The sequence below is a fragment of the Rhamphochromis longiceps genome, linkage group LG11 (genome assembly GCF_057381845.1).
Source record: "Rhamphochromis longiceps isolate RC_006_pf linkage group LG11, R_longiceps_female_GT1.1, whole genome shotgun sequence".
Lineage (NCBI taxonomy): Eukaryota > Metazoa > Chordata > Actinopteri > Cichliformes > Cichlidae > Rhamphochromis > Rhamphochromis longiceps.
The window spans coordinates 16320079-16331729 of NC_140567.1; the positions used below are offsets into that span (position 1 = coordinate 16320079).

General features: G+C 41.2%; 1 protein-coding gene across 3 annotated transcripts in view; it reads left to right on the plus strand.

Moving 5' to 3' along the window:
• The window catches only part of LOC146658756 (nuclear factor of activated T-cells, cytoplasmic 1-like), a 62603-nt gene extending 51336 nt beyond the window's left edge, over positions 1-11267 (plus strand). For all 3 annotated transcript variants that reach the window (XM_085422486.1, XM_085422483.1, XM_085422484.1), the window contains one exon: positions 9826-11267. In XM_085422486.1, coding sequence (XP_085278612.1) covers positions 9826-9881 — 56 coding nt within the window. In that variant the 3' untranslated portion in view covers positions 9882-11267. The remainder of the gene's footprint in view (positions 1-9825) is intronic.
• Positions 11268-11651: the final 384 nt, after the last annotated feature.

Genomic DNA, 11651 nt, shown 5'->3' on the forward strand with positions numbered 1-11651 from the left:
TGGTAACGTAAAGAAAAATCCTTTGATTACTTATTTCCAAAAGCGTAAGAAAACCCTTTACTGTGGATTTTAGTGAAGCATTTTATTAAGCTTTGTGGTATTGAAAGATTATATAACAAAAGACAATTACTACTGTAAAGACACAGAAATTAAGTTCTTTATCGTCCCTCTGGATTCTTTGCTAGCTTTGTGTTAGCACAATGGTGTCTGTGCAGGTGCTTGCAACAAGCCAAAGTTGTGTTAGCAGTATAATGCAGTTGTTTCTGTCATAGATACAGTTTGTATTTTACCGTTTCGGGCATTAAAAATAATGCCCATATTGCCAGTCCTAAAAGGTTGCAAACCAATCCAACATTTTCCTCCTACTGCAAATGAATTGAAATCAGCTGATTTTAGAGTGCAAGAAGAAAAAAAAGAAAGTTCCTTTATGTCTTTTGTGCATTATATTGCTGCGTTACTGAAAAACGTAAAGTTTTCAGTAATGCTTGGAAAACATTAACCCCAACACTGGTTGTCAGCCGTGCAAATTCTTCATTTCACTTCGAAGAAATTCAAGATTCAAGATTCTTTCAAGATTCAAAGAAAAGAAAATTCTGCCTACAGTTACACTTTGGGCTCTGAAAACGTAATCTGCTCGTTAGTGATGGTGAAGAGAGAAAGTTTCAATGAAGCGTTACTATAGAAATGTATTAGTGAGACTTTTTAATAATTTACCCTTCATACAGTGTGTAACTAATGACTTCATTAATTATTTATAGGTCATTTACTAATGTCTTGTAGGTTATAAGCTATTAATCTTTAACTTTTGGGGTGTGCGGAAGAAAAAAAAACTGGTAAATTGGCATTGGTAAATTTTTTATTAACCACTATTAAAGCCATTATCTACAATACTTTACAAAGAGTCTCCTGCTAGAGAGCGATGCTATTATTTTTCAGCCCTAAAAACTGCAAACATACTTTTCTGATAGACCCCACAGTTCCTACTACTAGAGGACAAACTAATTCTTTCTGCTCATGTAGTAAATCAGCCATGACGAATCTGCGGGGAGCTGGACTTGGAAAGCTCTGTGTCTAAGCTCTATGTGAATGAAAACATCACGTACACTTTAATTAGATCAGTTAGATTTACTGTAGGATGGAGTAGCAGCGCAGGCTCTCGTTTCTTTTAAGTTATTCAAGTGGAAGGTTCTCTCACCACCAACTGTTGAGTTTGTAAGATATTAAACACCGCGAACAGAAGCAGGTGAAGATGTGCGTCTGTGATTTACAGGTGGCCAACAATGTTTCCGTTTCACCCACTGTCTGCGAAAGTGTAGCTGTCTTCACCTTCAGCTCTGAGACAGTCTGGGTTTCTTGACAGCTATACAGTCTCCAGATGGATGTACGCTTGTCTATGAAAATCAAAGCGAGGTCAAGGGTGTTGGAAAGGAGATAAGAGAATATTTGGCCACAATTGGCTCTCTCTACCTTCCAGCGAATAAATCCATGATGTGCCCCAAGGAGGGCCTCGCCCTCTGTGTCCTCTTGAGTATAGGCTTTAAAGCTACAGGGGCAATAGTTGGGGTGAACAGACAGGGTGTTAATCAGATAACTCTCAGCTTCAGTAGAGATCACTAGAGCGCCACGGGGATGCTGAAAGAGAGAGGCCATGTTCCCGTGAGCAGCAGAAGCTTTTTAAGATTTAGTTAGCTTAGTATACTTTTCAGTGCCTTATCTCTCTACGCAAACCTGCCATCCAGCTCAGCAAGATCCTAGATAAGTGCAAATGTTGTTTTCATCAGAGCGTTCAAGCCAAAACAAACAATAAGACGCTGGGGTTGACAACAAATGTCCAACTTTAGCATGCCAAAAGCTAATGCGTTTTCATGGATGTCTAAAGAGACAGGTTAACTTAAGACCATGACTTGCTGCTACACCAAAACCAGCCATCCATCTATGATGAATAGCAAACAATAAAGCTCGCAGTGAGGTAAGCCTTTTTGGACACAGAGAATATAATTTATATATAAACAGAAGAAAACAAGTCTGAAATCCCACATTTCAGCTGACAGGCAACAGGTGATTTAAAGAAGCCCACTACAAATGCAGTTGTAAATTGTAATATATGTAGGTGCACTGCCAAATTCTCACCCAAACGACTGCAGCCTACTTGAAGTATGATTGTTTCAATATGCTCATATTTTTAGACTCCGTTCCATAATTCAAAAAAAAAAGAAAGAAAGCGGTGAAATCCCGAGCCGTCTGCGGCGGGAGCATACGTTTCTAATTCCAAATCAATCACGGCGAGTTTATCAGATGGCCGAGTTATTTTACCATAAACCCATTGGTAATGAGCCATGCAAAGGGTTTTAATCTGTCTCCTTTCATATCTCAGCTGCTGAGATGTGCGAGTTTTGCTCGGTTTGGTGCTATTTTTTTCAGGCTTTGGTGTTTGCTTTATGCATTCATGCTCTGCTAGTTGCGTGAAACAGAGCTTTTGATTTCACATGATCTGTACACACAGAAGCTCTTTAGCGTGTTGCTTTTATGTTTGCTTTTGTTTGATAAACACTTTGATTGCTGTGTTTTGTTGTGGTATTCTTCCACGGTAACTTTTTTTTAAAGGCAATTTAACGCAATCAAGCGGACCCGTGCAATCAAAATAACAGAAAGCACTTTTTGTGCTAAACATTCGAGCATCTGCGCCGCACTCGGCGACATCACCTGTCAATCGACTAGTGCGGCTCGTACTGCAGCATCCTTTTTTATCCTTCTTAAAAAGTGTAAAATGCTCGTGAACTATAACGCCGGACAAAGACTGTTATTCCTCGTGACGCACTCGTAACGCCTCACACGCCAAATTCAGAGAAGTCAGTGATGAGGGCACCAGAGAGTAGCTCCAACCATGTAAACACCTCCCCCTCATCCTCCCCAGAGAGCGACCTCAAGCGAGTACACCCAGGGCCTCCTGGGCCTGGGAGGAAATGAGAGGAGGAGGAGGGAAGTGAAAGGCTCACAAAGAGAGAGACAGAGTGAGGTGAGATAGAGAGCGGCAGAGCACACCAAGCAAGATCAAAGACAAAGGTTCTGCGCCGCGGCGGCCAAAATAAGCATATCAGTGGTGGGGCTTTCAGTAAAAGTTGTTGTCTTTAGGGTTCTAATTTGGTATGCTGCTGTTTCATTGTTCTCCAGCCTCTCTAGTAAATTTTGGATACTTTTCGGTGACTGTGGGCTGAGGCAGGCAACCCTGAACTCTTCCGATTCGTCTGACTACAGAGAGCCATAAAGCATGCGCTCTGAAGGGAGAGGCGCATCGGAGACTCAGGTGGAGATTAGAGCCCAGCTCCACTTTGTCTCTCCACATGAGGTGCAGAGAGTATGTCATCATTATTTCTCAAGGCTGCTCCAGCTCTCTCATCCAACTGAGCCAGGAGTCCTTGTCTAAAAACAGCAGCAGACATATTGATTGGAAATCTGTTCAGTGACATCAGAGCACTTACTGTTTACACTCTATACTTTATTTCTTTTTTTTTTGTGGCACTAAAAAAATTTTAAAAAAATTGAAAGCTAATTTACTCCTTCTAATTCAATCTCATCAGTAGTGATTCAGTAGATTCATTCAGGGATGGGACAATGTGGAAGTGGGTGCACATGAAGCCAGGGGGTAAACTGAAACAAACAAAAAACAGCACAAGATTTAATACTTTTGTATTGAAATGATTTAAGCATACAACACACTATGACAAAATTGGTAAATCTGTCTATTTAAATGTATTGTAGTCTCAGAAAAACATGCACCGCAGAGACCTGATCCCTAAACAACAGAGTAGCTTTTCTCTAAATGGGAACACACTGACAACGTAATAAGATAATAGTGCTTTTTAACAGCAAAAGAATTGACACAGACCTTTTGCACTATTTTTACATCATCAAGGCTCCTCGTGTCTGCTGGCAGCACTCACACGCAGACTGAGAGGTGAACTGTTGGTCAGAAATGCCTGTCTATAGCTTGCTTACTCTTAATCCACTCTTTGGCAGCTGAATAGCGCAGCAATCTTGTTGGGGGGGGGGGGAGAAAATTAAATCAAACTAAAAATAGTAAAGTGGGAGAGACAGAAATAAGACTTTTAGGGTTAGGCATGTGTCACCTACCATTACGCTCCTCATCTATTATTTCTCTCATGATTATCTCTAGCCATGACTCCACGTCCAAAATCAATGAAGTGAATTTCGTGGGATCGCTGTTCACCTCAGCAGTGTGAGGAGATCACCACACATCGGTGCTCTGCAGCTGTTGCAGGGCAGCTGTAAAAAAACCTCAGTTCTCAGGGTAAACTCGGCTCTGTCTTAAACACCCCCCACCCCCCCCACCCCCTTTTTATTCTTCTCTCCAACTCCTCTGTCAGCTGAGGAGACTGAGCGATTCCACATGGGAAAGCCTGGGGCTTCACAGATCAGCCTAACTGTGGGGATGAAATATACTGTCTGTACATATCATCACATCATTAGGCCCAAAGGGATCCCTGCAATGGATTAGAAGCTGTCTACCTGCAAGGCTCAGATGAATTTATGAAGCACTTTATCACGATGAAGCATGAGCGGAACGCTTTGTCTCTTTCTATTTGTGTTTATCTGTGGGAATAAGGATCGCGTCTCCCTCGGTTTCGCTCGCTCTCTTTCACTTACTCCATGCTGAATTCTCTGTCTGTGTCATTTTATGCGCGTGTGCGCTCCGACCTTTCACCCCCCCCTCCTCCCTATTTTTGACACTGCTGGTGATTAGCACAAGATAAGTGACGCTGTGTCAGTGCCTCTCCGTCCAGCCGCTCGAGCTGTGTGTGGGAGGCAGCAAATTGTCCATTAAGTGTTTCTGCTGAGGCCGAGAGAAGATTTGATATAGTGGGGAAACAAAAGTAATATGTACCAGGAAATTCAATTGTCTCTCTCCGGCAAGTTTGAGCTTTAGTTCGGCTTCCCCACCAAATCAATTTCACATGAAAGTACAAGGTCAGATGAGGTTTAACTGTGAGTCCTCCTCGCAGCTAGTCTCCTTTTACTCACTCCGAGGTAGTGTACAGATTGGGTGGCGATTCGATTTTTGTGTGTTTACATGAAAGAACTTGTGTGACTCAGGCAAACTTCCTCACGTGCTGCCGAGAGTCTCGGGGCCACAATAGAAGGAAACTTCCTCTTCTCTCTCACAAAACCCGATGTGGTACTACAGGAGGTACGAGCAAGCACAGGAAACAATCACCTTCGCTACAGTGTGAAGGTCCTTGACCCTAACACAGATGCAGCTAGCACGTGTCGTGAAAGTAAGGGGAGTTCAGGAAGGTGCCCTCCACTTCTTCAGTATCAAGAGACTTCGAGCGGCAGAGCAGAAGTCACTGCCAGGAACCTGTTGTTGCAACCTTAAGTACGGAGGTCACGTACGGAGGCCGGGGTGAGGTGAAGTCTCTTGCTCTCTCTCGCTGTCAGGTGTTTGCCAGTCAGGCCTGATTTGACTACAGGGGATCGTGTTTCGACAGCAGGAACCTCCAAGAGGCTCTCAGGCCTCGAGGCTCCGCATCTCTCCAGACCACAGGGCATCCTCTGTTCTCTAAGGAAGCCCGGCTGTTATCGAACCCCAGTGCACAGCACTATCCCATAACAATGCTAACTAAATCCCCAGTGCAGTTCAGGTTCACACTGAACTCTTAGAAAAGCCAAATGAAGTCATATCAGGCGTGCTTGTATTACTGGATAAAAAGAAGCCAATTTGTAAGTAAGTAACAGTGAGGTATAGCAACTATGCTGTCGCTATATCAGTGCTTGTATATACTGTACCCTCCAAATTACATCAGCAGCAGAGTGAATATGATGTTTTTGCTACCTAAGCCATTGGATTGGATTCTTTAAAGATGAAAGTAAAACATAACTACAGACCAGCTTTACTTTTTCTTCATTTATTGTGTCTTTATATGTAGATAAAATAGTACATGTAGCCTCTGTTCTGAAAAGTAAAGCAAATCAGTGTGACCTAAACTTGTATTCATTCTAATGACCTTTCTGGTTGCAAAAAGAAGTCCAGCAAACACTCTCCTGATGAGTTTACGGTCTTAATCACAAATTACACAAATTAAGTCTAATTTAATACAATATAATGTTAATTTTGGAAATAATACGCCTAGTTAGAGAACCTTTGTGTGATTTAAGGCGTGGTCAATTTGTTATTCTAAAAGCTGCAAGTACCGACAGCAGTCATGTTAAATTTGCATACGCCGGTATATTCAGGATGTATACTAGAGCTGCCTCCATTACCGCCTTCTAGCAGGTTGAAAAACATCTTCCACAACAGTTGATACAGACTGGTTATTTTAGCGAGGTCAACGTTTATTCAGCCCGGAGTCACACCCAATGGAGGCAGGGATTTAGCAATTAGCCACTTTCCCTGCCAAGACACACTGGCAGGCCCTCACAAAGGTGAATTGTCCATAGAGCTGTTCACCTTGGCTGGCATCACAGTAAAGTGCAGTCATATTTTTGTGTCACTCTCACACCTGCCTGAAATAGATCTCCCAGCCACCCAGTCTGGAGTATAGGTCCTGACAGGTCCAGGCTGCGGTTTGCCGATTGCGTTGGCAGGGAAGCTTAATAAAGGATGCCACTCTGTTTAACTAAGCCTAGCAGGGCACGTGTTTTTTGTTTCCCTCGTTCTTTTTTTTCAGCAGGGGAATATTTGGAGCTCAGTTTTCCACTGTTTTTGTTTATTCACGAGAGGGTATCCTCCCAGCTTTCCATTATTAACCTGGGCAACTGAAAAAAAGAAAAAAAAAAAGTTTCCAGTGCTGTTGAGAGGGAAGCCAGGCCACTTTGCTTTCGTTATTGTAACATTACATGGAATCTTCTTTTTAACAATAGCATATAGCGATCACGAAAGTGGAAAAATAGCCCTCTGGCAATCTTTTTCAAAGGTTACACTTAGATTTACAAGGTTTGCTGAAGAAATCTTATAATCCACACTTGCCAGCCCACGTTGTGCAACAGAAGATTTTTTTAAGCCAAATTTCATTTAGAACTAAATGTTCCTCCGAATGCTTGACGAGCTTCCCCACTGCTGCATATTTGTGGTTATCTAGTCACCTCAAGGACGGTAAGACAGAGTCAAAAATGTATTAAAGGAAAAACAGAGAGATAATTCTTTCTGGTTCATTTTTTCTCAAAAAAAAAAAGATACATAAGCTCAGGACAGAAAAGTAAAAATAAAAGTCTTTAGCTAAAACTGGATCATTTCAACTAATTTTGTTTTTTTAAAAGATGCGTGACATGCGAGACCTTTGGTTCTCTCAAAAACATTACCTGTGAGTTTTCTTTAAAAGGTCTTTGTTTCCCAGAACTTGTCACAACTAAATAGTGACATGAGTATTAAGATGCTATAAATAGCATCTTGGTGTTGTCTTGTGGTGCAACAGTTGGCCACATCCTGCTTCTAAAATTCTCACGTTGCTGACAGAGTACATAAATGAAACACATGGGCCAGTGTTTTACCTTTCTTTTCTCTGTCACTATTTCTTCAGAATGGAACATCTTTGTGCTTGCCAATGGAAAGTATTAGTTGATAAAGGGCATCAAAATAACACTGCAGTTAATATGTGGGAGGAAGAGACGTCACGATTTTTTTCTTTTTCTTTTTTTGAACAGTGACTGAAATCAAGAAAAAGAAGCCACCACTTTTAATCTCAGAAATATGAATGATATATTTCTGCTGCTGAACCGTCGGGTTTTCCCACCTCTTCTTAAGAACTAGCTGGCGATGTTTTCTCACCTCTCTGTGATCATTTCGTTGTGCATACATGTGCTTGCACTTCCTTCGTGTCCTGCAATGGTGGATCTAAAAATAACCACAGCATGTAAATGCTTGTTTAGCCCGGAGCGGAACAGGGTTGAAAACAGCCAACACTGTTGGCACAGGTTGAGTTTTTCCAATGGGAGTTCCTCCTGTTCAGGGAGGGGAGTCCCAACCAACTTGTGTGTGTGTGTGTGTGTGTGTGTGTGTGTGTGTGTGTGTGTGTGTGTGTGTGTGTGTGTGTGTGTGTGTGTGTGTGTGTGTGTGTGTGTGTGTGCATGCTTGTTTGTGTGTGTGAAAAGGTGGGCGTTTGCATACATAAAACAAGGACAGCTATTATTGTAGAGCTTGTGTGTCTTTTAAATCAAACATTATTTATGTCTTCAGCCTTCTTTCCTTGGTGGTTCTGCCATTTGTTCTGCATGGATCAGTTCAGCAAAACATTTTTTTATTAGCACCTCAGCCATCAACATCACACTTAACTGAAATCAAGCAGCAGTTAAATGATATAGTACAAAAGGAGCTCCAAATAAGTTTTTCTCAGTTTTGTTTTTATCTTGATCTATGCTGATGCTTCATAATTCACCAAACAGTATGCAGTGATAACAAACGCGGGCCCACTCTGAACTTCAAAGTGGGTGGACTTCCTGTCTCGGCTCCGATGGTGGTTCCAGCAGACTCAGACTGCATCGGCCTGTCTTATCAAGGCGAGCTCTGTGACTATGAGGCTTCTTGTTTTTGTCGAGCAACAGGTCTCAGGGTCCTCGCCATCTTCTCAGTCACTTCCCTCTGTTTTGCCAAAGAACACAGAGAAGATAAAGGCAGGGGACTGATCTCTGTCTGCCCGACTGTGGGAAAAGCGCGGGCACAGGAACTGGTGCAGGAAACACAAGACGATGACTAAAAACAGGGATATTCGCATGGAGCCGAAATGAGTTGTTAATGACATTGATATGTTTGGACTGTGGCTTCTGATGTCCATGATGTCCTGATGTCAAGTATGCAGTGTAGTGTTGCTGTCTGAGATGTTGTCATGTTTAAAGTTTAAAGAGTTCGCTAATAAGAAAACATTAGAGTAGCTAGGAAGACTTCAGCCAAAAGAGGATTTGCCAACACGTGTAATTTATATTTGACACTATGGCTCTGTCCTTCCATCATAACAGAGCAGGTATCCAAGGCAACAGACAGGTCACAGATTTGGGGCGGAGGGCGTTGCAAAGTGGCTTGCAGGGCAAACAGCGGGAATTGTATGCAGGATGCAGCTGAGTCATGAAGTGATACTGAAATCAGACGTTAGCAGATTATATACCAGGCTAACCTTAAAAAATATGAAAGTATGAACTCCCATATTTTCTGTGAAATGTATGTTTTTTTTCTTTATACATTTAGACATTACTTGTTCCTAACCATGGTACTTTGACTTAACATAATAATTTGGAAATGTTTGATATACAAGCACAGAATTGAAATAATAAAGATCTCAAAACTGTTTATGGCGCTAGGATCTGTCGAGATTAGGTGATACAACCCGAGTGGGTCACTGTCTTGTAATTGAGCTTTGTAGTAGTTGTTGTTGTTGGGTCTTTTTTCTTTTTTGTGGCAGAAATGAATAAAAACAAAAGTGATCAACTACTGCACTTGGAGACTTCAAAAGCCGCAAAAGCCAATATCCCCTGATCTTCACTCTATAAAATGAGTCATGCCCTAGAAAATAAACCTATTTATTTAGCCTAGGTGATTTCTTCAGGGATTTACCTTCAGAAAGCCCCATCAAAGATATATGAGACATTTAAAAAGATATGTATTAACCATGAAAAGTAAGTATAGCTCTTGAATATTACTTGAAATCTGACTGGAGCATCTGGTCCCCTGAGGTTCTGGGGCTCTGACTCCAACCTTTGTCAGTGTTCAAACAAACAACCCTTCAAGGCCAGTATTTTCATGAAATGTAATAATGCTTTAGCGTGTCATTAAATGGCAGCAGTTAATAAAGATCTCCTCTTTCTCTTTTGTTTCCACAGTTAATGAGATCATCAGGAACGACCTCTCCAGCATCTCGGTGCACACTCACGCATAGACCATTTGAGTCTCCTGCAGCAGCAGCACATACACGTCCAAAAGCAGCATCAACAAACGAGGACAAAAACAGCCAGAGATCCAGATTATAAAGAATAAAAGTTTGACCAGGATCTCCCACCTAACTAACGATGCCACCCGCTCCTCTTCAGTCTCAGACTCTCTGCAGGCTCACATTGACAATCACTGGCAAGCTCCATTTGAATAAACAGGTGAATGTTATATTTACAGAAACGAAAAAAGGGAAGTGATATATCAGGGGCAAAGTATACGATTACACTTGCCTTAATTCGCAGCTGATGTTTAGTGGACCAAACAACTCAAAGAGACTGAGTTATTTTCTGTCGTTAACAAATGACAATCTTCATTTCGAGTGTGATCTGTACGTTAATGCATGGACAAGCTAATGGGACAATAAGTGTCAAGCTTCATCACTTTGGTTCATTTGTCTGCACAGTCAGTCCGCATCAACCAACTCGGTGCCTTACAGCAGTGCTATTGACAGCAAGCAGCAGCAGCAGTCAGGCAAATGCAAACGGTTCAGTGTAAAAACCCGACTGAAGTTTTCTATGACTTTTTTTTGTATTATTTCAATTATTTGTTTACAGGGAAACAAAAAGGCTGGAACATCTATAGGAAGCATGTCAACTGATTCGAATTTTGTTTTGCCTGCTTCCTTATTATCTTTGTTCATTTATACGGAATTTTATGTATGATATTCTTTTGTATAAACATGTATTTGAAAATATGTATGCCTTATGCTCATATCATGCAGTTTGTTATCCCCCCGCCCCCTCCCCTGTCTTTCCCTGATATGATTTTGTAGCATTTCTGCTACCCTTCACCTTTACTTTTTCACCTTGGTGCCTATTTCCTCATCATCCTTTCCTGGTCTTCCAGTTTTCCACCCAGATCATGACATAATGATGCAAGGACAATCAGAGGATTTTTTTAAAGTACATATCCTATCAAAATTCCTGGTTTACAGGAGCTTAATAAGGCAGGTATCAGTTTTATTCTTTCCCAGCTGAGAGATTGTTGAACAAAGGTAAATGTACCTGCTGGATTTAAAGGGGAATACTTTTATAGATTTGTCTGTTACTTGTTGCTCTGCAGGTTTGCATGTAAATAGGCACAGGGATAATCTATACCACGGGCTCAGTTTTCCTCATCATCTAGGTGATTTCACTGAGGAGCTAACAGGACTGTTACTTACAGCTGGCAATAATTGATCTGAGTAGACCAAAGGATTTTATCTTTGGTGAAATTATTGTCAAAGTTTTTTTTTTTTCTCTGACTGAGACTTTAGCATAGGATGGTTCCATCATACGAAAAAAAAAGACATGCACTTTACCGTAAACACAGAGCCGATTTTCTTGCCTCCAGACCAAATATTGTAGACTGATTTCCACTGTAGTGTCATAAACGCGCTTCTGTCAACTCTTCACATAAACGCAGTCTTTTCCATGTCGTCTGTCTTTTGGAGCATGTACACTGTACTGATGTTGGGGATCATTTAGCTGATAGTAGCTTCCAGGATAGCTTTCCTAATACATTTTTCAACATATATTATAATAGCATGACTAAACTCTATCAATAAGGTTTGTATTTTGTGCCTTACTACCTTTCTTGGCTACAAAATTGTTGCAACTCTCTAATGCTTTTCTGTGTAGGCACAAGGTGAAATATATTTCTCTTTAATATTAAATATTTATGAAAAAAAATGAAATGTGTTTTAAGTACATTTAATGTGTTCTCAAAAATGACCTAA